Genomic DNA, 26830 nt, shown 5'->3' with positions numbered 1-26830 from the left:
TCCGATACCGATCCTCCTCCTGAAGAGCAGGAAGATGAAGCAGAAATTGAGGAAGAAACTTCTGTATATGAAGTTGGAAGTTCCGAGGATGAGGACATTGAAGAAAAACAGGATTTTCGTCCAAAAGAATACCCTAGAGGCTCCAAAGGCCCATTCATTGTATACTTTAGACGAAAATCTAAACCTCTCAATGTCATTCGTATCTCGAAGGAACTTACTCAGAAGTTTTCCGAAGTTACCGAAATTACACGGATGCGGCCAGACAAACTACGAGTTGTCGTCTCAAGCAGGACCCAAGCGAACGAAATCACGCGCTGCGACCTCTTTGCGATTGAGTATCGCGTATACGTGCCCTGTTGCAACGTCGAAATAGACGGCGTAATAACCGAAAAGGGTTTGACTCGAAAAGAGATTATCGATGGTGTCGGTCGCTTCAAGAACTCTTCACTAAAAACTGTGAAGATTCTTGCATGCGATCGACTGAAATCTGTGTCACAAAAAAATGACAAAAGGGTTCTCAATCGGACAAACTCTTTTCGTGTGACTTTTGAGGGTTCCGCCCTTCCAAACTACGTTGCAATAGGTGCACTTCGTTTACCTGTTCGGTTGTTTGTACCCCGGGTAATGAAATGCAACAAATGTATGCAACTCGGTCACACGGCCGCCTATTGTTGCAATAAAAAACGTTGCGCAGATTGTGGAGAGAGCCATGATGAGAATCCTTGCGCGAAAGAGCACAAGTGTCTTCATTGCGGCGGGACTCCTCATGATATTATTCAATGCCCGGTGTACAAACAACGAGGGGAAAAAATCAAGCGTTCCTTAAAAGAACGTTCCAAGCGGACTTATGCAGAAATGCTTAAGAGTTCCGTTCCAACGACTCAGGACAATCCCTACTCCATTCTGCAGAACGACGAACCTGTTGCTGATGCTCCCAATGCAGGAAGTTCCGGTACATCGCTGGGTGCCGTCAGGAAAAGAAAAATTACTTCTTTTCCTTCACTCCCCAGAAAGACGACCGAAACTTCCCAAGTTGGAATGAAAACTCGAATTGAACGTGTTGAGAATAGACCGAAGCAAGTACCGCCTGGTTTAAGCTGTTCTTCCACGCACCAGGGGTCCTCAACACTTCCCGGAGCAGCACCCACCCGGTCTGTTCCATTTTCGCGGTCGAGGCAACAGCCACAATCTGGTTTGCTTGCGCTTTCTGACCTGATGGACAACATTTTAAATGCTCTAAATATAAATGACCCTCTTAAAAGCATAGTATTATGTTTGCTTCCGATTGTGAGAACATTTTTGAAAGAAAAATGTGGTTTTTTAGCAGCGTTCATTTCCCTCGATGCCTGATTCAGTGCAAGAGGTCAAGGATTTGACCACTGTAATACAGTGGAATTGCAGAAGCATCATCCCTAAACTAGATCAATTTAAATTTTTAGTTCATAGTTCTAACTGTGATGTATTTTCCCTCTGTGAAACATGGTTTTCTTCAGCCGACGAGCTGAATTTCCACGATTTCAACATTATTCGCCTCGATCGAAATGACTCGTTTGGTGGCGTACTATTGGGGATCAAAAAATGTCACTCCTTCTATAGAGTCACTCTCCCATCGATGACAGGCATTGAAGTTGTCGCTTGCCAGACACAAATCAATGGCAAAGACTTCTGCATTGCCTCGATATATATTCCTCCAAGAACCATGGTCGGCCGCCATCAGTTTTTTGATATCATCGCGGCATTGCCGGAGCCGCGGCTAATCTTAGGTGACCTCAACTCCCATGGAACAGCATGGGGGTCACACTACGATGACAACCGTGCCACTTTGATTTATGATCTGTGCGACAACTTCAAATTGACAGTTTTGAATACTGGGGAAGCAACTAGAATAGCCAACCCTCCTGCACGGGCAAGTATGCTAGACATATCACTTTGCTCTTCTTCATTATCCCTGGATTGCACGTGGAAGGTAATCCAAGATCCCCACGGTAGTGATCACCTGCCAATAATTTTATCGATCGCCAATGAATCAGGTTCTCGTGAATCAGTCGATATTGCGTATGACCTCACGAAAAATATTGACTGGAGAAAATTTGCAGAAATAATATCTGAAGCACTTGTTTCAATGCATGAACTTCCTCCACTCGAAGAGTATAACTTTATATCGAGTTTGATTTACGAAAGCGCACTTCAAGCTCAAAAGAAACGTGTTCCTGCTACCACTTTCCGACGTCGTCCTCCATCACTTTGGTGGACAAGGAGTGTTCAAAGGTCTACCTTGAAAAATCATCCGCTTTCAAAAAATTCAGGAAAACTGGATTAGTGGAATGGTTTCGAAAGTACCAAGCTCTAGAAGCCAAACTAAAAGGTCTGATTAAAGCAAAAAAGCGTGGATATTGGCGGAAGTTCGTCAATGGTTTGTCAAGGGAGACAGCTATGAGCACTCTTTGGAATACGGCTAGGAGAATGCGTGGCGGGAACCATACAAATGAAAGTGAGGAATACTCTGACCGTTGGATTTTCAAATTTGCAAGAAAGGTTTGTCCCGATTCCGTTCCTGCACAAAACGTCGTACGCGACATTCCGCTCCAATGCGATTATGAGAATTTTTCGATGGTAGAATTCTCAATTGCACTTCTCTCATGTAACAATTCAGCTCCGGGGTCGGACAAGATTAAATTCAACTTATTGAAGAATCTTCCCGGCTTGGCAAAACAGCGTTTGCTGAACTTGTTCAACAAGTTTCTGGAGCTGAATATTGTCCCGCATGACTGGAGACAAGTGAGAGTGATAGCCATACGAAAACCCAACAAGCCGGCTTGCGATCACAATTCGTATAGGCCGATTGCAATGTTATCTTGTATTCGTAAATTGTTAGAGAAAATGATTCTACTTCGTTTGGACAAGTGGGTCGAAACGAACAATTTGCTGTCAAATACGCAGTTTGGCTTCCGCCGAGGTAAAGGGACAAATGATTGTCTCGCGCTGCTATCTTCTGAAATCCAAATCGCATTTGCTCGCAAAGAACAAATGGCTTCCGTTTTTCTCGATATCAACGGGCCATTTGATTCAGTTTCCATGGAAATTCTCTCAGAGAAACTTCATAATCGTGGACTTTCGCCAATTCTGAATAATTTTCTGTACAATTTACTCTCAGAAAAGCACATGTTTTTCAATCATGGCAGCTTGAAATCTTCTCGATACAGTTTTATGGGCCTGCCACAAGGCTCCTGCCTAAGCCCCCTCTTGTACAGTTTTTACGTCAATGCTATAGATGATTGTCTAACTAGAGATTGCACGTTGAGACAACTTGCAGACGATGGAGTTATTTCCATCACGGGTACTAATCCCGCCGTTCTGCAAAAATCCTTGCAAGATACCCTGAACAACCTGTTCACGTGGGCTCTCAAGCTGGGTATCGAATTCTCTACGGAGAAAACCGAAATGGTCGTTTTTTCTAGGAAGCACGAACCCGCCCAATTCCAGCTTCACCTATTCGGCAAAGCGATCAGGCACTCGATGTTTTTCAAATACCTTGGAGTATATTTTGACTCTAAATGTACCTGGGGAATACACATTGCGTATTTGAAACAGAAATGCCAGCAAAGAATCAATTTTCTCCAAACAATAACCGGAACATGGTGGGGCGCCCATCCAGGAGACCTCATTCAGTTGTACAAAACAACGATATTATCAGTGTTAGAATATGGCAGTTTTTGCTTCCGATCAGCTGCCAGGATTCATATTCTCAAGCTGGAGAGAATACAATATCGTTGCTTGCGTATAGCCATGGGGTGTTTGCATTCGACACATACGATGAGTCTCGAAGTTTTGGCAGGAGTACCCCCGCTTACTCTTCGGTTCACAGAATTATCCTACAGATTTCTCATCCGTTGCAAGATCATGAATCCATTGGTGATTGATAACTTCAAAAATCTACTCCAACTGACTCCTCAGTCAAGTTTTATGTCTTTATACCATGAGTACCTTACCCATGAAGTGCACCCTTCACCGGGCATCTCCAACCAAGTTTGCTTCCAATACTTTTGCAATTCCTCTGTCAATTTTGATCTGTCCATGCGACAAAAGATCCATGGAATCCCAGATCATCTACGCTCCGATTATATTCCGCCGATATTTTCGGCAGAATATGGGAAAGTTAGATCTGATAAAATGTTCTTTACTGACGGTTCATTCATAAACGGGTCCACTGGCTTCGGCATCTTCAATGAAAATTCCAGTGCCTCTTTCAAACTCAAAGATCCTTGTTCCGTGTATGTCGCTGAACTGGGTGCGATATACTACGCTTTAGGGATCATTGAAACATTGCCCATCGACCACTATTTTATTTTTTCAGACAGTCTCAGCTCAATAGAGGCAATCCGCTCAATGAAAGTTGATAAATGCTCATCTTATTTCCTAACAAGAATAAGACAACTATTGAGTGTTTTGGTCGAAAAATTATTCAAGATTACCTTAGCATGGGTTCCCTCTCATTGTTCGATTCCGGGGAATGAGAAAGCGGACTCGCTAGCTAAGGTGGGCGCTTCAGAAAGCACACTTTTTGAAAGGCAAATTGCTTATAACGAATTTTTTCACATTCCTCGTCAGGACACACTCGTTAGTTGGCAGCGCATGTGGAGTGAAGATGTTCGTTGGTTACACACGATTATCCCTAAGGTTTCGACGAAAGCTTGGTTTAAGGGATTGAATGTCGGTCGTGATTTCATTCGCGTGATATCTCGGCTTATGTCCAATCACTACAACCTAAACGCGCATCTCTATCGCATTGGGCTTGCAGCAAACAATCTTTGGGATTGTGGCGATGGCTACCCCGACATCGAGCATATTGTCTGGTCGTGTATCCGGTTCCATGCTGCTCGCTCTCAGCTCTCTAGAGCACTGAGAGCAAAAGGCAGACAATCGGATATCCCCGGCCGGGATATCTTAGGTAGCCGTGATCCTGATCTTCTGCTTCATCTATACCTGTTCCTCAGAAACGCCGATGTCAACGTTTAATGATGTTTCCTTCGTTGTGTCCCTGTTTCGTATCCCTCCTATCCGATCTATAAACTTTTACTTAGTCGCGGCAATACATACACACACTCTTTACAGATACACGGGCCAAAGGTTGTGCAGTCCACTGATGATTCAACAAAAGCCAAAGGTTGTACCGCTCATGACAACTCTACACGAGCTGATGATTGCGCCGGCTAGTGACCATTCTATCCTGGATTCCTCGAGAAGACGCACCACGCTAGATATGGGGTACAGACTAGGGGGGCGTTGCTGATTAATGGTCAGCTGCATCCCAATAGGAAGTATCCCGTGTCGGGCACAGGTACAGATCATTGAAGACAGCAACATCACAATTACGAAAACACTTGTAATACTAACCTCGAGCCAACCACGAGTAATCGGTTACATATTACTAACATAGTTATAAGGCAAACATTGTCGAAATATTGAACTCCCGGCCCCGTCAGGTTGACGCCATATGAGCCTTCATAAAAATATATGTTTTGGATAAAAAAAAAACCTCAGGTTGTAGTTTTTTTGAACAGAAATCCATTTTGTCTTGAATTCCGCCTCCGATTTGACAACTTTTGGGTTCTTCCGGAGGGCCTGCTTCATAATCGCCCAATATTTCTCTATTGGGCGAAGCTCCGGCGGGTTGGGCGGGTTCATTTCCTTTGGCACGAAGGTGACCCCGTTGGCTTCGTACCACTCCAACACGTCCTTTGAATAGTGGCAAGAAGCGAGATCCGGCCAGAAGATGGTCGGGCCCTCGTGCTGCTTCAATAGTGGTAGTAAGCGCTTCTGTAGACACTCCTTAAGGTAAACCTGCCCGTTTACCGTGCCGGTCATCACGAAGGGGGCGCTCCGCTTTCCACAAGAGCAGATCGCTTGCCACACCATATACTTTTGGCAAACTTGGATAGTTTCTGCTTGCGAATCTCCTCCGGAACGCTGAATTTGTCCTTTGCGGAGAAGAACAACAGGCCCGGCAGCTGACGGAAGTCCGCTTTGACGTAGGTTTCGTCGTCCATTACCAGGCAATGCGGCTTCGTCAGCATTTCGGTGTACAGCTTCCGGGCTCGCGTCTTCCCCACCATGTTTTGCCTTTCGTCGTGGTTAGGAGCCTTCTGAACCTTGTATGTACGCAGGCCCTCCCGCTGTTTGGTCCGCTGGACGAATGAACTTGACAAATTCAGCTTATTGGCGACATCTCGGACCGAACTTCTCGGATCACGTCTAAACTGCTTAACTACGCGCTTGTGATCTTTTTCACTGACGGAGCATCCATTTTTGCCGTTCTTCACCTTCCGGTCGATGGTTAGGTTCTCGAAGTATCGTTTTAGTACTCTGCTGACCGTGGATTGGACGATTCCCAGCATCTTACCGATGTCCCGATGTGACAACTCCGGATTTCAACACTCATTTCGAGGAGTGCGCAGGATTAATTCACGACGCTCTTTTTCGTTCGACGACATTTTTCCAAATTTACGAAAAATTGACAGTGAAGCATGGCCAACGTGATCTATACACTCTTATCTGATTATAAGCGAAAGCTGAAGATATAATTCCTAAAAATTAAATTTCTACAGCGTTTTTTCCGTGATGCAATTTGATGTGACACACCCTTTATGCTAATTAACCGCTGAGATTGAAAAAAATATCTGTTCACCTCTCCTAGAAAATGTGAACAGTCGCCCAAACTGATGATTTGTCCAACATACCAGATTGAAAAAACTCAATTTCACGAGCAATTCCTTAGATACCATGCGCACAGAACTACGGCCGAATGGCTATCGAGAGAGCAATTTCTGTTTTTATTGATATTTTGACGTGCGTCAGCTCTACTGAAGTACAGGGTTACTCAAAAGTCATTAAATTCATCAAACATAAGGTGACTATCAATACAGCATCCATAGTCGATAGTTATACTACCAAACAAGCAGGTGACCACTTTGCCCCCCATGACCACTTTGCCCCCACTACCCCTATCGTGTATCTTTCATTGAACGGGAGCTTTTGCTTTAACTCAACTGTGAGACATACACTTATGATCTTAAGAAAGTGTAAAATGAGCTAGTGGTCCCCATGGCCTAGTGGTAAGCGTTGCGCTTCCCAAGATGGGGGCTTCTGGTTCGATTCCCGTTCGGGTCAGAAATTCTATCGTCATAGATCGTTTTTCTGGCTTGCACTGGTAAAGGGGAGCTGTCTAGGGTGTGGTGGGATGAGCATTGGGCATTGTCAGTCCCCAAGAAAAAAGCCACAAAAACCCGGAAACAGCTCCTCTAAGCGAATGGACGCCGCTATAAGCATCTTCGTCCAGTCCTGGTGGTACTCGGGACGTAAAGCAGCAGTATCACGATGGTCCTCCCGCGAGATAGTGGAGTTGGTCGCAGGCCTTGCAAGCCGCACCACTAAAACACCAAGCAACGAACGATACACAAGAAAAATTGTGAATCAGGCCATGTTGTAAAATAAATAAATAAATAAATAAAAAAGAGCTACATTTGTTGGTAGAATTGATGTGTAAACCGAACTCGAGTCGACATAAAATCTATTCGGCCATGCAGACAGATTGAGAAGAGGCTTTGGTTAACGCGAATAACCATGAATCGTCCTCCTACCATCCAAAGTTGCTCGACGGGTAACACGCGTTTCTTTAGCCTTTAAGGTGGTCTATGATAAACGAAATTTCACTTTGAGATTACTATAGCCACAACTGTTAATCGAGTGCTCAAACAACATCTTTCCCGAGTAACAAAATTTTTGTTTGATTGTGTGCCATGCTGAGTTCATGGAATGCTTTGTCTAGTTTCCGCAGGTATTCCTTGTTTGTGTTAACAATGAATTGTTGTACTTTGAAATAAAACAATTCTTCCGATGGACTCACCAGAAATGAAAATTAATAGAAAGCAGCAACGCCGCGCGGATTTTTGTCAAAAGATCACGAAGCAGCTCTGAGATGTATACTTGCGCATTATCGTAGTGCAATTCTCTTGGGTATTTCGCCAAAACGTCGGATGCTTCCGTCGGCTTAGTTTTTCATTGACCCTATGTCAATCGTTCAATCGATTATCACTCGGTTGAAAACTGATGTTTCCGCATCAGGCTGAATGAAGTCATCTACTGCTGCTAGCAGATTCCTGTGTACTTTGAACACTCCACTGCCGATGCACGCCCAGTACCACTGGTGGCATCCCCGTTTCGCTGCCCGTTAAAGCCCCGTCCCGTCAGTTCTCCATCCAACGATCCCTTGCCAGGATTATCAGGAACTGTGGCAGCTATGGCCGCTGTTGCATCTCCCGAAGCCTTATCAATGATCAAATAGTCCAACACTAGTGTGCTTCTGACAACCGTAGTGTTGACCAGGGCCCGAAATCTTCGACGGTGAAAAATGAGGACCGACTCTACTCTCAGCAGCTGCGCTTTGACTAGAACTGCTTCGGCAGTCACCGCCAACAAAAAGTGACTTGACTAGAAAATGAATTGACTAGCGTTGACTAGCGAGGATGACTGGTGAACTAGTCCAGTCAGTGGTTATTTTAACTGACTCGACTTATGAATACAAATCTGCCTCTTCATAAAACTGACTTTAATCCACAGTTCCATTTCCCCCTGACACGAATTCATACCCGCGTACGCAATATTATTTTTACGTCCACATAAAGAGGAACGAAAACATGATTTCTGATGCAAAAAAGAAGTTACCCCATCAATGAACGGTTTATTGTCTACCCATCGTGAACTCAAACCAACGAACTTAGATATTTATCAAGTATGCTATAAAGGTCCTCGCGTTAGTATTAGTTAGTATTAGGCGTGCAAAATAGCGCACACACACTGCACGTTATTTTATACGTTCAGACTTACTGTTCAGTCGTTTTGGCGGAGAAACTGCGTGAAGAAGCCAAAAGTAATTACTAACTGACTATGGATATAGTCAGTCAGATAATCAGCTGACTATCCTCAGTTGACTATGACTATGCAGAGCCCTGGTGATGATTGTAGTGAATATTTACGGCCACCCGTGCCCTTCTAGATAGTTCGCAACCAAACGCTATTAGTGAGCGCTTGTGTCAGCTGATCCGTCTCCTCGAAAAATCGTCAACGTTCCCATAGCTGGTGCAGATAGCACGATTACCAACGCAAAGCATGAAGCTTGCGCAAAAATTCGTTCTCGAGTGGCCGATTTCCAGGAATCCATGGAGTGTTTGGTGCTTTGTTAAGTGACTCGTGATACTCCGTCGATTCCAGCGTCATTTATTAATAATTATTTGAGATTTCTTAAGGCAAATAACACGCCTTGAATGTATTCCGAGGGGTAAGCTCTAGAATACGCGCGACCGCAGGCAAGTCGAAGGAAATTTCTCTGACGAAATTTCCCCCTGCCAGAACGGGAATCGAACCCAAACATCCGGCATGATAATGTGAGACGCTAACCACTCAGCCACGGGTGCACTTAGCGATCCTGGCCCTATGCTTGTTGAAACTGTGTTCGGCTGGATTGTGGCCGCAAGATTCAACAACCTCGATGAGCTGGGTCCCCCACCCGTTGTTTTCTGCCATGTCGCAACCGTGCCTTCCATTAGCGAGCAGCTAGAACACTTTTGGACCGTGGAAGAGCTTGTGGGCTGTAGCTATTCCGTCGATGAGCAGAAGTGTGAAGCTACCTAGCAACCGTTTCCCGTGACCGGACCGGTCGATACATCGCCGAATGCTAAAACATCTCGAGCACAATCCGATAATTGGAGATTCGAACGCTGCAGCAGTGCGCACATTTCAGTGATTCGGGAAGCGGCAAGAGACGAAAACTTGAACACGAGATTATGTAGGATCCTAATCCTGAACGACTCCCTGCTGGTTGGACCCGTCGTTCAGGACGAGCTCCTGACCGTAATCCTTCGGTTTTGGACATTTCAGATAGTACTGGGGTCCGACATCGAAAGAATGTAGTGGCAGGGCCTGATGCGCATCCCTTGCAACCCTTGCAATCGACCGGCCCTTGAACTGAACACAGTGACCTGTGGGCTCTCCCTGTAATCGTTTCTGGCGTCTCGCATCCTTTTGTAACTCGCTGAAGACAAAGGTGCTTCGTTCCCGAAAGCTTGCAAAGACCTTCTCGGAGTTATCTCCCCAGTTGTTATTCAGGCAAAACTTATCATGCAGCATCTCTGGCTCTTGGCTTTGGTTTGGGATGACGTAGTCTCACCCGACCTGCAGCGCAAATGTATGTTGTTTGCAGTTGCCCCATCTTTCCAAATTCTGCATCGAGCGACGTCAATATATTGGCCTTCAAGTCGAAGGTCCCTCCCTTAAAGCCTCTGAGCACCCCCCGTCTCGAGCTGTGTGTCGCGCTCCTTGCCTCCCGTCTATATGGAAAGATCTTCAATGCGCTTGAAATGTAGTTTTTTGGTCTGACTCGACTAATGTTCTGCAGTGGGTGAAAGTCCTCCCGCGGACGTGGAAGACGCTCGTAGCGAAGCGTGTCTCGGAAATTCAGGCTGTCACTCATGTTCACAATGGCAGCATGTTTCCGGAAGAGAACACCCTGCAGACATGGTTTTACATGGAGTTTTAGCAGTAGACTTGGTCCGCAGTGAGCTGGGGAAGTACGGTCCGTTTTGGCTGCGGGAGGATAAGTTAAGTTGGTCTGCTCCACGAGTACCAATGAAGAGCTGGAGTTGAAGAACGCCGTAACAGTGGCCGCCGAAGTTCTTCTGACAAATATTCTGTTCGAAAGATTCTCATCCTACGCCCTTCTCCTAGGAGCTGTTGGATACTGCTTCCGCTTTTGCAGCAATGAAATAGTTCTTTCCGGATTCCATTCCTTCACCATGTCTTCTGAAGCACCACCATCACAAGCTCGTTCATGGTGGAGTAACGCTTACCCTCCCTGTCGTCCATGACGAATTCTGGTAATAAAATGGCCGCCGAGCAGTACGGAGTGCTATTCGAACGTGTTACGAATGCAGCAGATCCAACCCAATGCTCATTCAACAACCAAATGGCCAGCTGCCAGTTGTCAGAGTGACCACCAACGAAGCCAGCGTAGATTATTGTGGGCTCATTTTTCTCAAGCCAACTCGCTTTCAAGCTCGCTAATGCTGAATCTGCGTGTTCGTCTGTCTAAGCATGAAGGAGGTTCATCTTGAGCTGGCGAGCGACTTCAGTACGGCCGCGTTCTTGATGGCCTTAGATCGCTTTTTATGGAGGAGAAATAAGCCGAAACATTTGTACTCCGATAATGGCACCAACTTCATCGGTGCAAAGAATACTTTGCACGAACTCTACGTCATGCTGCAAGCCGAAGCGGAGAACGACAAAATCGCCAAGCATCTCACCGAGAACAGCGTCAAATGGCATTTGATCCCACCTCGCGTACCCAACTTTGGTGACCTCTGGGAGGCCGCAGTAAAGGTAACCAAAACTCATCTGGTGCGCCAACTTGAAGCATCGCTTCTTTCGTTCGGGGGGTTAACCACCGTTCTCGTCAAGATCGAAGGGACCATGAATTCTCACCCCCTGCTACCGCTGACCAGTGACCCCAACTTCTCGGCGTTGGCTGGAGTCAGAGCTTTTTTTTGTACGTAACATGATTCTTCCCGAGGCCGACGTACGAGATACACCGCTCAACCACCTTAACCAGTACGAAAAGCTCCAGAAGTACGCCCAAAGCTACTGGTACCGCTGGCGCAACGAATATCTGAAATAACTGAATACATTGCCTCCTTTAAAAAATGAAATATTATATGTAGCTATTTGTCCCATTGAAGATGCATTCCAATTCGATTTGAACATTAATGTTTTGAAATATGCTTTCAATAGGTGGCCGGTAATGATAGATATTAAATGGGATTATCCATGTACCGCTGAAATGTTTCGTAGCATAAGGCCGAAATATTTCGTAAAATTGGCATCTATTGTTCACTTCTCCTGTATTGTTTTTTGTTATACCTACTATACGAATTGAGTCAATACACAACGTAGCTCCCGTAGCTCTCGCTCCCGAAAACCCTTAGTTCTTTCCTACAATTTCGCTGGTTACTGCGTACTTGCTTCGCTAGTTGTGCTTTTTTTACCGCTGAATGAAGTCATCTACTGCTGCTAGCAGATTCCCCTGTACTTTGAACACTCCGCTGCCGATGCACGTGCAGTACCACTGCTGCACGATCCAAGGGAAAAGAGGGTGTAAAGGGAAAGACATCCCCGATTCGCTGCCCGTGGAAACCTCGTCCCGTTGAGCCGCCCGGCGAGTCACCCGTTACCCAACACAGAAATTTATGTTTTATTCTTAACTTCAAACTCACTTAATTAACATTATATATACGGAAAGCAGTATGCTCGGGTTCATTAAAGTTCCTTGAAGGATTAGCCTGAACCTCAAGGGTCCGTACATAATCAAAACACTTCACGTAGCAGATGTTAGACTTCTTGAGTACTGTAGTATTGTTTGGGCCCCTCATCAGAATACATATATAAAAAGCATTGAATCCGATTAAAAGGAAGGCTGGTTCCGGTCGTCCCACCGTGCTGGAGGTCGCGAAAATACGCAAAAAACTGAGATGAAGAACTTGCGGAAATATAATAACTAAATCCTATGCTTCTTTGAGTAAAGAGTTTAAAGCAGATGACGAGTCGGTGAAAAAATATTTGAACCAAATGGGTATTTTCATGTATAAGCGGAAATATCGCCCGGTAAAATCAGATCAACAAGTCATAACCCGAAAACAACAACTGAATTAGATAGTTAACTCATATTAGTTACCTTTATTATCATATGTTATTCTGTCAGTCACCGGTGACTGACGCAGCCTGAGCGAAAACTGTCAGTCACCGATTACTGACGTGACAGTCAACGTGTTAAGGAAATTTATTATGCCAAGAATGACGTTACTGTGATTACTGTCTTATTCGGAAGTATTATGTGAATGACAAGGTAGTCTTTTGGTTTAACTTTGTATAGTTCCATTACGCGAAAATTCCTTTGGGTAGAACACAGCGTCTCTCGATGCCCGTTGCACCTAAGGATTCAAACCCCCTAATGTGGCCCAACTACGTTTAAAATACAAAAAAAAACAATTTAATTTTAACAACTTTGTGCCAACAACAACTCGAAAACGATATACAGGGTGGCGCATAAGTCACGCAACCGATTTGCACAAAAAAATAGTATAAAAAAATGTCTCACGATACAAAATCTTTATTCTCGAAAAAAAACGATACACAGTAGACAACTGAACCGTTTAGCAACCAACACGCTCGATATTTGCGACGCGATCGTTATTTTTTTCCTTCAGAGAGCGTTGCGTGACTTATGCGCCACCCTGTAAAAGGTTAAAAAGAAACCAAAAAATATCCCAAAAACACCATACTAATTGTCATAAACGTAAAGAGTATCAATGTATTTCTGTAAGCTAGACAATAAGTAATGCTTTAGAATGAGTCAAACAAGATGATTCTATGTTACGTTATGTTATGTTACGTAGCTTTTTTCTGTGACCCTTCTGACTGGTTTCTTCTTACCGTGCACGTTACTACTCATTTGCATTCACAAAAAAAGCCAACCCTATTTAGTATATACAAATATTACCGGGAAAGCGGGAAATAAACACAAGCTGCTAAATTGTCTTTACTCGAATTTTCGGATCAAATATTAAACCCTTGTAATTGAAAAACGTAAGCGTTTTTATTGTGCCAAAACTTCGTAATTCGCATGTCACCGTTTTTCGATGTGATTTTTCTTTTTTATTGTTCGATTAAGCTCTTGTAAACTAGTTATCACAGTCGGTAAGTTCCTTTTCCTAATCTGATATTCGAGTAATCTTTCGCTTATCGGGACTACTGTGCTTTTGTGTTTGGCGTTTTTTTTTCTTCTCAATTTTCTCGTAGTTTTCTCAGATGAACTGTATTTCGTTCATCATACATTATTTTACATATCCCTATGGTTCGGAAATCCAGGCATCGTCTGACGTTTTGAACAAACGAAAACATCTCGAAAAAACATGCAATAATTTATATTTATTTCTGTTCGTTTTATGGATTGAGTGGGGAACCATGTATAGATTGTTCTAACAAGAGTTTGTTTTCATATGAACGAACCATTGCCTTAAAAACTGTTAATGTGTCGTGAAGTAGATTTATAGAATACAATATTGTCGGCTCGGCGTTTTTGACCGGCCTGCACCTTTTCGCTCCGTTTTTTGAAATATGAGTCACACTTTCACGGTTTCCGTGCTCACTTCACAGATGAAATTAATTGAGGATAGTTGGGGGATTCTCAAAGTGGTCGATATGGACCAGGCCCCCTGATGCTGTGGCTGCATTTTCGTGACTGGGGAAGAGGTTGGAGGAATAGCTGGATAAGGTGCACAGGATGGCGGTGTGTGCGAGCTTGATTCTGGAGAAGATGTCTGACCTGGAGCAGGACTGGATTGATTAGTATGAGTCTCTGGTCAATTGGCTGGGGTTGATTCACTAAAAGCGCTTATAGGAATGGATGTTGTGAGGGGACTTTGCGAAAATGAAAATGTGAATCGAACTCAGGTCGACATACATCCCATACAGCACCCGAATTTTAGAGGTCGAATCATATAAAATCATGAATCCATTTCTGACTCTGAGGTCTTTTTCCACTTTCGTGCAGGTAGGATGTGGACCTTGTGAAGATCCCATCCTTGAGTACGGCAGTCCTAGTGATTGTGCGGAACTCGGAGTTGTTGGCAAGAGGCCAATATAATGATAATTTTGCGTGGAACTGGGTGGGTATCCTTGTTGGGGATTCGAAATACCGTATGGTGAATAATGACCATGTTGTTTGAAAAAGCTACGTTGGGGATTGTATTGTATTGTATTGTATATTGTATAATTCATCCGACATTCTGTTTGTGTTAATGAATAAAAACTTAGACTAGTTTACATACATGAAACTCCACATAAATACACAGATAAAAACAGTCATGCTCTCCTCAATCTATTCCTAAATCGGTTTGACGATTCTCCAAACTCAAACGCAGATTCCACCAAAGAAAATTCACAAATCATCGCTGTCATCGGTTCATGATATCCGTATAGAGTTCGATGGAAACTTGGCTGTAGCAGGGATGATTGCCGCAAAGTCCTTCGGGGAACATGGAAGTCAAGTTGTGCAAGTAACTGAGGGCAGTCCACTTCACCGTTCAGGAGTTTCGCTACGAATACCTGCCGGTGCAGTTTCCTTCTGTCTTCCAGCGTGTCCAAGGCTAGTAACATGCATCGATGTGAATAGGGTGGCAAATTGAACGGTTCACGCCACGGTAGGTTGCGCAATGCGATTCTCACGAACCTTTTTTGAACACACTCGATCCGAGTTTCCAAATTAAATCATATGGAGACCAGACGATAGATGCATTCTCGAGGATAGGTCGCACTATCGAGCAATACAGCGCTTTCAGACATTGCGGGTCTTTAAAGTCACGAGCTATTTTGGATATAAATCCCAGTTGTCGATTTGCTCTACAGATGATAGAAGAGTAGTGAAGATTGAAATCCAACTTCGGGTCCAATAGAACACCAAGGTCTGTTACACGATCTACTCTGCGCAGCGAAACATTTTCAACAGAGTAATCGTAGAGGATTGGGTTCATAGAGCGGTGAAACGTCATCACCGCACATTTTGGAACGCTGATATTGAGTTTATTGCGATGGCACCAGTCAACGAAAGTATTCAGCAAAGTCTGAAGACGATGGCAATCCTCAATCGAGTAAACAACAGCATACAGTTTAAGGTCATCAGCATAAATCAGTTTGCATCTGACTCCCAGCAGAGCTGCCACATCGTTGAAGAACAATGTGAACAGAAGTGGTCCCAGGTTGCTTCCCGGCGGTACGCCGGAAGTGCTACTGAACGCGGAAGAGATACACGAGCCAAGTCGCACCCGAAGAGTTCTTCCCGTCAAGTACGATTTTAACCACGTTATTAGATGCTCGGATACTCCAAGTCGCGAAAGTTTGCAGAGCAGGATTTTGTGGTCGATCTTATCGAATGCAGCTTTCAGATCCGTATATATTACGTCCACTTGCACTCTTTCCTCCAGAGCGTTGATGCAAGTACTAGTGAAGTATAAAAGGTTGGTAGTTACCGATCGCCCAGGAATAAATCCATGCTGGTCAGTTGATATGTACCGTTTCGAGCGATTCAAGACTACTTCACTCAAAGTAATCTCGAACAACTTGGACGCCGCCGAAAGACTAGTGATACCACGATAGTTTCTTACATCCCGCTTGTCCCCCGCCTTGAAGACAGGAAACATAAATGACTCCTTCCATAATGTTGGGAATTTACCTTGCTCAAAAGATGCATTGAAAGTGGCTGCAACAGGCTCAGCTAAAGCAGCTGAACACCGACAGAACACCACCGCCGGGATTCTATCCCGACCAGGAGTAAGCGAGTTCTTCAGTTTAATCGTTGCTGAATGCACCATAGCTGGAGTTACTGTGAATGTGAACAGATCCAAGAAGTCAGCCAGAGTATCAGTTGCAGCAGATGTCGCATCAACATCACAAGTTGTTCTTTGTTCGAAGACTGACGCAAAATGTGTCGCAAACATTTCACACGCATCGTCAGGGGATACTGACTCTTTCCCATCAAGAATCACGTTGGACGGAATGCTCGAGTTTTTCCTTTTGCTGTTGATAAATCCCCAGAAGCTTCGAGGGTGGCTCCGCAAATTCCGCTGAACTCTGAGTACGTGAGATTTATACAAAGCACTATTTAGCCTACAATAAGTAGCACTAGCGCGCTTGAAATCACGCTTAGTGTCAGGCGTTTTAATGACGACGCAATTTTCGCTGTGTTGAGTTACAATCACGTTTTAGCTGTCTGAGCTGAGGGGTACTCCAAGCTGGAGAAATAGGACGTCGCTTGGGAGGGACATGTGATTCCAGCCAAAGTCGAATTATTTTACAGAAACGGACAGCCATCAGGTCAACATCTGCACATTCGGTAACATCGATCCAGTTCTGACTGAGCAGATATTGCAGTAGGGAGGCATAATCAATTTTCTTATAATCAAGCTGCCTTACTCCATCATTCACATCTCGAGGTATGTAAGATGGGCAAGTATGAGGCACGGCAAGTGAAACGACCAGAGGCGGATGGGGAGGATCGATCGGCAACAATGACACGGCAGATTCATCTACTTTGAAGTCATGTTCATCGCTACAAAACACCAAATCTAGAGTACGACCGCGTGAATTCCGGACTGAATTTCGTTGAATAAGATTGACGAACTCCATTCCATCAACGAGGGCAGAGCTTGCAGCACTCAACGACGATTCTTCGGAAAGGACAACCCTGTTATTACTGGTCTCCCATTGAAGCAGAGGCTGGTTATAGTCACCACAAATGAGAACTTTGTCCTCAATACTTGTCATGTCATACAACTCCTTGGCAGAGGCAGTGTGAGCGTTAATCACGTCAACATCGCGGCTTCGATCGGGTGGGATGTACACAGCACATACGAAAAGCTTAAAGCCGGGTAATTTCACTAAAACACAGACTTGTTCTAACGTTGCACCGCGTTCAACGTTCACTCGATAGCTGGTATAGCGTTGTGATACAGCAACTAGCACACCACCGAAAGAAATCTGGCGCTGGAATCGACGGATAAATCAGGAACGAAACAGTTCTTAGCGACATTGTACTTGCCTTGAATTGGGGTTTGGAAGACCCCTCCTCCGATACTACACACAGGTCCGGGACGACTGCTGCTCGATGACTGGAACGGCTCGACTGTGGCAGGGAGAGGAGGGGCTTCCACAGTGTTAATTTCGATGCGTCCCAGAATGGTAAGATGACGGGTAGAAATCGAAATCGGAAGCTGATAATCGATGATCGATGAAGCGTCAACAACTGATGTACAATACGTTAAATCGGAGTCTGGTGGTTCCCTCCAGAATTGTTTGTCGGCCGAAAAGAGTTTTTTGATTGGTCCAGAAACTCCCTGAACACTAATCCGTCCAGCCAGGTTGACGCAAGTAGCGCCTTTTCTTGCGACGCCGGCTCGAGTCCAATTTTGAACGAAACGAACGACATTTTTGCGACATCTTTCCCTTTCGGGACCAACCGGATTACGTCACACGGTGAAGAGAGGTCAAGACATCGTGTCACAATTTTTTGCACATCATCGGGAGTAATCATAGGCTGAAATCCCGATAAATACAACCAAAATTTCGGTGGAATCGGAGCAGGTACGATGGGGCCGATGGACAGATCGCTGAGGTCTATAGATCTTGTTCCGCGATCCGTAGCCAAAGAAGTCGAGTCGTATTTTTCCTCACGAGGGCGTTTTAGTCCTGGCTTAGGCCATGTCCGACCGATAGGTGTAAGCAATGAATTAGACTTACTACCACCCGCATACGATTGAGCCAACGAGATACCGTGAACCTTCTTGTCCAATTTGTCGACTGCATCGACAAGCATTTGAACTTGGCTCGTTAAATCCTTCGAGGTTACAGAAGAATCGCCCTGGGATTTCGAAGTGTCTTCCATGTACTGCTTAAAACTCCGACCATTCAATTTAATTCGACACTCAGTGCAGATATACATTATCTTTCCCTGGGTGAGAGGGTCACGGAAGGCACGACTGTTCAATCCACAACAATGTTGGCTGATGTGGAGATAGGCCTCGCAAAAACCGCAGCGTATGGGATCAATATCGTTCACTTCCAATTTGCATTGTTGACACATTTTCTTTGCCATCGTCGCCTTTCGATTCGCAACAAACAAGAACGTTGGGACAGTGGCTGGTGTTATTACTTGCTTCGGCGAGATGAGCAAAAATTCACTGTCGAATTTAGTGAATTGTCGTTCGAAGTTTGATGTTCCAAGAGCACGATTTAAACACAAACGAAGTTGAAATCACAGTAAAATAACAAATACGAATATTCAATGAACTTGCACGATGAAAAACGGTTTAAAATATCGACGAATAGCGCAAACAGTGACTAACGTAAACAACAACAAACGGGTTGATAGTAATATTGGAGCTTTCTATCGTAGAACACCAGGTCTCCCAGGCTGTCTGGGAGTAAGAGATATTTGATTGAGAGGAATTTGTCCAGCAGAAGAAATATTTGAGTGGCGTTTGTCGTCCTGCAGGAAAATTTGCAGTGGGTTAATGATAAGCTTCAGGTGAATGCGTTGGACTCGCTGGTTGTTAAATAGGAGTAGATACTCTAGCTTGAGATGCTGGTGTTTGTACCAGTGGCTGAGAATTACCAACATATGTGGTATATGTGACTGAAACCTTTACACCTTGGAATAAAATTTTCATCTATATGAGAAGAATGCATCCATAATATGAATCCATAAGCCATACCCGCTACGAGATACATAGACGTCCGGAAAGAAATCCATATATATTTTATAATGTTGTTTGCATGTTCTCTTAAGCTGTCATTAGGTGTCTCTATCGTGTTCAATTCATTACTCATTACACATTAACCTAGTCATTATAAGAAATATGTACTAGCTACTTCTGAGGCTTGACCTAGGAGCCTTATCCATCACTTGTCCAATGGATACGTCAAATCAATTATACAGTCGACAGTCGAGTTGACAGGTGTCAAAGTATATAGTTGCGAGAATTGTGTTAGCGATGTCTCACACGAATTTTAATGAGCAAAGACATTTCACGCAAATTGGTAGTAAAAGGATATATTCCTTCCTAGTGAACACTAGTCTTGAAACGTTTCAACTCATTCGTTTTTAACATTTAGTGAAGTTAACAAGTGTTTCGAGTGTGAAGAAAGTTTTTCAACTCTGTAAAATGGACGTCGATAAGTAGCAAATAGGCAAAAGAAGACAGCAGATGCAAAGACCCACGAACAGGTCCCTGAAAAGGTGCTCAATGGCAAGGAGAATGAGGTACCGGAACATCGCGCAACGGGAGGAAAACAGCGATGGAGAAGCAGTCGAGAACAATGCAAATGCAAAATGAATAAAAGTAGAGCTCAATAAAAGTAAAATGTAATGAAAACAAAACTCGCGCAACACTGCTACTGTCGAAGAAGTGGACAAGTAGACGGTGCTGTTGGACTCACTTTCGTTACATGGGGGGTTATTCTGAGAGTCGAGCCGGTATATGTGAGATGTTTACCTTCGGAGTTATATGACTATTCTCACCCAATTCTAAGAGTCGGGTGACACGGAAGTACAATGAGAAACGAGTTCATTACACCTGGGATTTTTTTACTTACACCGATTCTCAGAATACCGGCATGTGCGCTGTCACGTCGTGAAGAATAGACCCCATTATTGTCAACCCTGTGTCAGATTGGTGAGTGATTTTCTTTTGTATTTGCTATAGTTTCCTGTGAGATATGGTTCGTATGATTAACGTGAATCATCCACTGACTTTATCAACAATTCTAAATAAATATCGATCGTTGTTTGTATTCATGAATGGCAGCTCGAACAATAAAATAATCACTAGCGCTTAATGTCTTCTAAGTTTTCAAGTGTTCTTTTTGTAAGAATTGGTGTTTACAAAAACGGTTGTGTGCTGTATTGGTGCATTTTGTTGACGCATTTGCTCTAAAATTAACAAACGATGCATTCAAAAAGTATACTATTAACAAAGATCTCGATGACCAATAACGCATTATTCGGAACAGAAACTGAACTGGTAATAATTTGAGGAAGAGAAGTTGCATCATTTCTTGGATTTCGCTCCTTTCTTAGTCGCTGTGGGTTCTTCCGGTTGGGGTTCCTCTGTTACGAAGCAGAGAGGCTGCCCAAATGGACGTGTCGACAGGATAGTGTCGTCTTCTTCCGCTAGAGGAATGGTTTCGTACAAGAACAGATATTTATTTATTGCTTCATTTTCAAATGCTTGAGTATATAACGTTGTGAAAGTACAAACACACACACACTGAACGAGCGAAATAAATAAGCGGAAATTCGATTTCAATGGTGCATTAGATCAACATGAAACATGAAACCTGCGATGAAACAGTTTAGTCGACTTGGCAAAGAGAATCCGTACTAGCGATGCACACGGTGAGTGTCTTAGCAAGATAATTGATGGGTTTTGAGCAATTTTGAAATAGTTATCCTTGAAGCGATGCTGCAGCTGGGATGGATGGGCTGAAGCAATGTTTTGATTCATGTTATGTTAGTGGGCTTACGAAGAAAAACTGGCTCTCAATCTTATTATAGTATATTTTTGAATGCATTGTTTCATTACGTGATCAATGTTTAAAGTCATGAATTACTATTTTGAAAATAATGTGCATCATATTTTGAAGGAAAATAAATCTTCTTTTGGTGGCTCGTAAAATGAATCTTTTTGACATAGGATTACGTGTTTCGGGAACATATTGGGAGTACAAACTGAAAAACGAAAATCGATCGTATCGTGAAAAATGTAAAATTTCAAACGCTTATTGCTCATTCATTTCATGACGGATTGTTGATATTTTTCCATCAACCGATTTCAGCACTCCATAACAATTTTTTACATTCAATAAAATAATAAATATCATGTAACTAACTATCGAACAGTTGAAAAATCTCTACCCCTATCCAAACGGAAATACCCAGATTGGTCGGAATTTTCATGTTAATTTCCATTTCGCACCCAATTCAATTCATTCGTTCACCGATAACCCAAATACATGCATCGCGATCGCGAGTGGGAGGCTCCTATTTCGCGCATACCAACTGATATAAAAGGAGGTAGCATTCGTGGATTTCCCGACTTCTCCTTTGGTGGTAATCGGAGCAACATCGTTGCCGGCGAGCGTCGAGCGGGAATGGAATGTCTTTCTTAAAACAGGTGAAGGAGAAGTAATGGAGTAGTTCTCCTTCCACATCGGCCCTTCTCAGGGCTAGAGACGAATGAACTGGAAAAGTTTAAAGTCTCTATAAACCAAACAAGGGAGGAAGGAAGGTTTTCTCATTCTCGTCAAAGCAAAAGAAAGCAGCAGCGGCTCCGAAAAAAGCTAGCACATTCTTAAAAAATAAACATTTGTTACGTCTGACTAAAATATCACATCACGCCGCAGAGTCCGCACAACACGGGAAATAAAATCATGTCCTTTTCAGGGCTATCGATATTGCTTTGAAACGAAAGAGTTTAATTTATTATTTTATGTGTACATTTCGTTTCATTATATTTTCTTGTATCAACAGCTTACATATAAAACCGACAGATACAATTTCCTTAAACTAACTTATCCATAATACTAACATTACACATGCAATGGTCACGGTGATAAAATAACATAAAACATATACTTGCGGCTAGCACGAGAATGATTATAGTCAAATATGTGGTAGCGTTTGTTGAAAATTTTACACATGCTGATCATTGGCTCATTCGCACCATATAGTTTGTCCGGGATGCCGGAATATTAAAAAAAATGTAAGGGATTGTATCTAAGACATGACCGCATATTTTCGACGTAGAACTACGCAATTATATTATGCAATCCATTTGTTTACTACTTCGAATATTGATTTCAGAATGCATCAAAAATTTTATTATAGATTATGTTCTTCGTTACAAATAAATTTGATGAACGTTCTTCTACGTTTGATATGATACCTGGGACTACCAAAATATGTGAACGGAAGAATTGTCAAACGATCATTGTATTTTACATTTCTCTCTGAAATTATTGCACATCTCACGTTTACGTAGTTCTCGAACCGCGAAAGTTCATTCATCTCTAGTATCGGAAATGATGATTTTCCCAGGCTTCTCAGTTTAAAAGTACATTTTAGAGAAACATATTCCTATCTGCACAACGACAAGCGAGTACAAAAGTACTCAACACAAGAAATACCCATGCATTTGCAAAGCGGATTCTCCCAGGCGCATTGATTTAAAAGTCCGTGTTAGGGAAACACAGCTCGGTGGGAAAAAAATACCCCCGTCTTGCATGTATATTTGCAAAGCAGATTTCCACTGGTACATCGATTTTGAAGTCTGTGTTGGGGAAACCGAAAATCGGGCCTATCAAAACTTGGCAGTTAGGGCGTTTAGATAACGCTTGACATTTTACAGTTATTCAATTTTTCATTTAATGAAAAATGACATTTCATTAATTGTGATAGACGCGTAGAAATATTTCCATTTAAATGATGCAAACATCTTTCCGACCTATTAAGAAATGTTCGAGTAATAAGCATTCGAAATACGGGTAGGGTTAGCACACGAATCGGTAGAACAAATGTGTGGGAAAAAAAGAAGTTCTTCCAGTATTCATGAATTTAAACCCGTTAGATATTAGCGAATTGTAATGTACAGCATATCAAACAAATCTTCGAGAATTTCCAATTCGATAGGTATTCAAATCATGGGAATTCGTTCACAGTGAAAATAGTTACTAACGTTAACTTTATTTCATAATAACGTGACTTGTTTTCTGATTTGGCACCCTTCCTGAAAGACGTAGTTCTACGTCAAAACGGATGGGAACGCAAATTCATTCGCCTAATATTCATGTTCAACTGTCGTAGAAGTGCAACGCAGTCTATATCGGATCGTAAAAGATCAGCAATGAACATTGCCTTGGGAAGGTCACGACGCGAACTTAGGAGTTGCAGCACAACAAATTACACCTACTATCGTAACTTTGTAGGTTAACAGGATCTTTTCAGGGTAGTTCTCGAAGCACAAAGCGTACAAATCTCCTCTGAATGTACTCGATTGCGATTGCGATTGACTGCATGATCGTAAAACTGTAAACCGATGCTGATGATTGCGATAGAAATGTTTATTGAGCGCTTTATGCTGTTTGTTGATTCGTATGAATTTCTTCCTCGATTCTTCTGTTCGAAGTTTACAAAAAAAATTCGAAGCAGCCCGTTTAGAGGTTTGAGGAGCTTTAAACGATGGTTGGACCATGGAGGATGAATTGGCACGAACTAGTCGATTGCGTAACCAACAATATTTGTATATATTCGCCTGGCACAATTTCACCACGTATAATATTCAAAAGGACATCATAATCTAAAAATAATTATATTGCGCTTCTCAGGTACCACCGTTGAACAAAAAAACATACATCATGACGCGTCATCTTATGATGTATTCTAAATCAACCATGCTCCTTGTTGTCACCTGGGAAGCAGGAGAATGTCGAATTTATCGATTTCATGTTGAAATACCTGCGTTTGACTTTAGCATCTGATCCGTCCCTCAGAGCCACCAGATTATTATCGAAGAGTTTAACAATAATATTTGTCAAACACATCCAAAATCAGCATGCTACAGATAGCCTAATATAATCCTACGTCAACTATGCAGTGGTATCTCAGACACAACCCTCCTGTGACTTCGTGACTGGTTCGTCACTTTACTTCCATTTCGGAAGAATGTCGGGAGTGAGAATTGAACTCATGATTGATAGCGCGAGAGGTACGGATATTACCACAACGCCAGATCGCCTCCTAAATAAATGTTATTTTCAGTTGTCACACCATAGTATAAGAGTATTAGGGAGACGAAAGTTCGGTAAGTAAGTCGGATGTAAGTCTCTACCTAGTATAACCATAAGTTCTGTCAGCCGTTTGAAAATTCATGACTCGAGAACAAAATGAGATAAAAAATAAAATAAAATCATAACAAAAACAATTCGAACAAAAAATTCGAAATAATCCCCCTCTTCTTCACGCAAGTGTCACGTTGGCCAACCGTCAGTCGCTGCACGGATTGTTGAATGTGGAAGTTCGCAAGCTGCCTGCTCTGTAGAATTTGATAATAACTCACTCACCATGCACTTCTCCAACATGGTCCAAAGTGAATAATCCAATGGATTGAAGTCTAAGCTATCGGTTGTCCAATAATTTGCGGCTACGTTTTAGAATCATTTAGGAGTATCGTTGCAATCGTTTTTGTTTCAATCTGGGCCGCAATAAATGGAAAAGTTTAAAGTCTCTATAAACCAAACAAGGGAGGAAGGAAGGTTTTCTCATTCTCGTCAAAGCAAAAGAAAGCAGCAGCGGCTCCGAAAAAAGCTAGCACTTTCTTAAAAAATAAACATTTGTTACGTCTGACTAAAACATCACATCACGCCGCAGAGTCCGCACAACACGGGAAATAAAATCATGTCCTTTTCAGGGCTATCGATATTGCTTTGAAACGAAAGAGTTTAATTTATTTTTTTATGTGTACATTTCGTTTCATTATATTTTCTTGTATCAACAGCTTACATATAAAACCGACAGATACAATTTCCTTAAACTAACTTATCCATAATACTAACATTACACATGCAATGGTCACGGTGATAAAATAACATAAAACATATACTTGCGGCTAGCACGAGAATGATTATAGTCAAATATGTGGTAGCGTTTGTTGAAAATTTTACACATGCTGATCATTGGCTCATTCGCACCATATAGTTTGTCCGGGATGCCGGAATATTAAAAAAATTGTAAGGGATTGTATCTAAGACATGACCGCATATTTTCGACGTAGAACTACGCAATTATATTATGCAATCCATTTGTTTACTACTTCGAATATTGATTTCAGAATGCATCAAAAATTTTATTATAGATTATGTTCTTCGTTACAAATAAATTTGATGAACGTTCTTCTACGTTTGATATGATACCTGGGACTACCAAAATATGTGAACGGAAGAATTGTCAAACGATCATTGTATTTTACATTTCTCTCTGAAATTATTGCACATCTCACGTTTACGTAGTTCTCGAACCGCGAAAGTTCATTCATCTCTAGTATCGGAAATGATGATTTTCCCAGGCTTCTCAGTTTAAAAGTACATTTTAGAGAAACATATTCCTATCTGCACAACGACAAGCGAGTACAAAAGTACTCAACACAAGAAATACCCATGCATTTGCAAAGCGGATTCTCCCAGGCGCATTGATTTAAAAGTCCGTGTTAGGGAAACACAGCTCGGTGGGAAAAAAATACCCCCGTCTTGCATGTATATTTGCAAAGCAGATTTCCACTGGTACATCGATTTTGAAGTCTGTGTTGGGGAAACCGAAAATCGGGCCTATCAAAACTTGGCAGTTAGGGCGTTTAGATAACGCTTGACATTTTACAGTTATTCAATTTTTCATTTAATGAAAAATGACATTTCATTAATTGTGATAGACGCGTAGAAATATTTCCATTTAAATGATGCAAACATCTTTCCGACCTATTAAGAAATGTTCGAGTAATAAGCATTCGAAATACGGGTAGGGTTAGCACACGAATCGGTAGAACAAATGTGTGGGAAAAAAAGAAGTTCTTCCAGTATTCATGAATTTAAACCCGTTAGATATTAGCGAATTGTAATGTACAGCATATCAAACAAATCTTCGAGAATTTCCAATTCGATAGGTATTCAAATCATGGGAATTCGTTCACAGTGAAAATAGTTACTAACGTTAACTTTATTTCATAATAACGTGACTTGTTTTCTGATTTGGCACCCTTCCTGAAAGACGTAGTTCTACGTCAAAACGGATGGGAACGCAAATTCATTCGCCTAATATTCATGTTCAACTGTCGTAGAAGTGCAACGCAGTCTATATCGGATCGTAAGAGATCAGCAATGAACATTGCCTTGGGAAGGTCACGACGCGAACTTAGGAGTTGCAGCACAACAAATTACACCTACTATCGTAACTTTGTAGGTTAACAGGATCTTTCCAGGGTAGTTCTCGAAGCACAAAGCGTACAAATCTCCTCTGAATGTACTCGATTGCGATTGCGATTGACTGCATGATCGTAAAACTGAGTAATATTCTAATGTTGAGCGCACTAGAGAACAATACAGGGTTTTCAAACATCCAAAGGCACTG

At 42.6% G+C, this 26830-nt stretch overlaps 1 protein-coding gene across 11 annotated transcripts in view; it reads right to left on the bottom strand.

Moving 5' to 3' along the window:
- The window catches only part of LOC129764288 (uncharacterized), a 193166-nt gene that overhangs the window by 8120 nt on the left and 158216 nt on the right, over positions 1-26830 (bottom strand). Inside the window, exon 15 of one of the 11 annotated variants that reach the window (XM_055763218.1) lies at positions 20691-20827. The exons of the other annotated variants lie outside the window; for them this stretch is intronic. Within the exon in view, the coding sequence (XP_055619193.1) occupies positions 20706-20827 (122 nt within the window). The 3' untranslated portion in view covers positions 20691-20705. Of the gene's footprint in view, positions 1-20690; positions 20828-26830 lie in introns of those variants that run through there. 11 annotated transcript variants of the gene reach the window in all.

Source organism: Toxorhynchites rutilus, chromosome 2 (genome assembly GCF_029784135.1).
Source record: "Toxorhynchites rutilus septentrionalis strain SRP chromosome 2, ASM2978413v1, whole genome shotgun sequence".
Taxonomy (NCBI): Eukaryota; Metazoa; Arthropoda; class Insecta; order Diptera; family Culicidae; genus Toxorhynchites; species Toxorhynchites rutilus.
The sequence above is the reverse complement of the archived record's forward strand: the minus strand, read 5'-3'. Positions and strand labels throughout refer to the sequence as shown.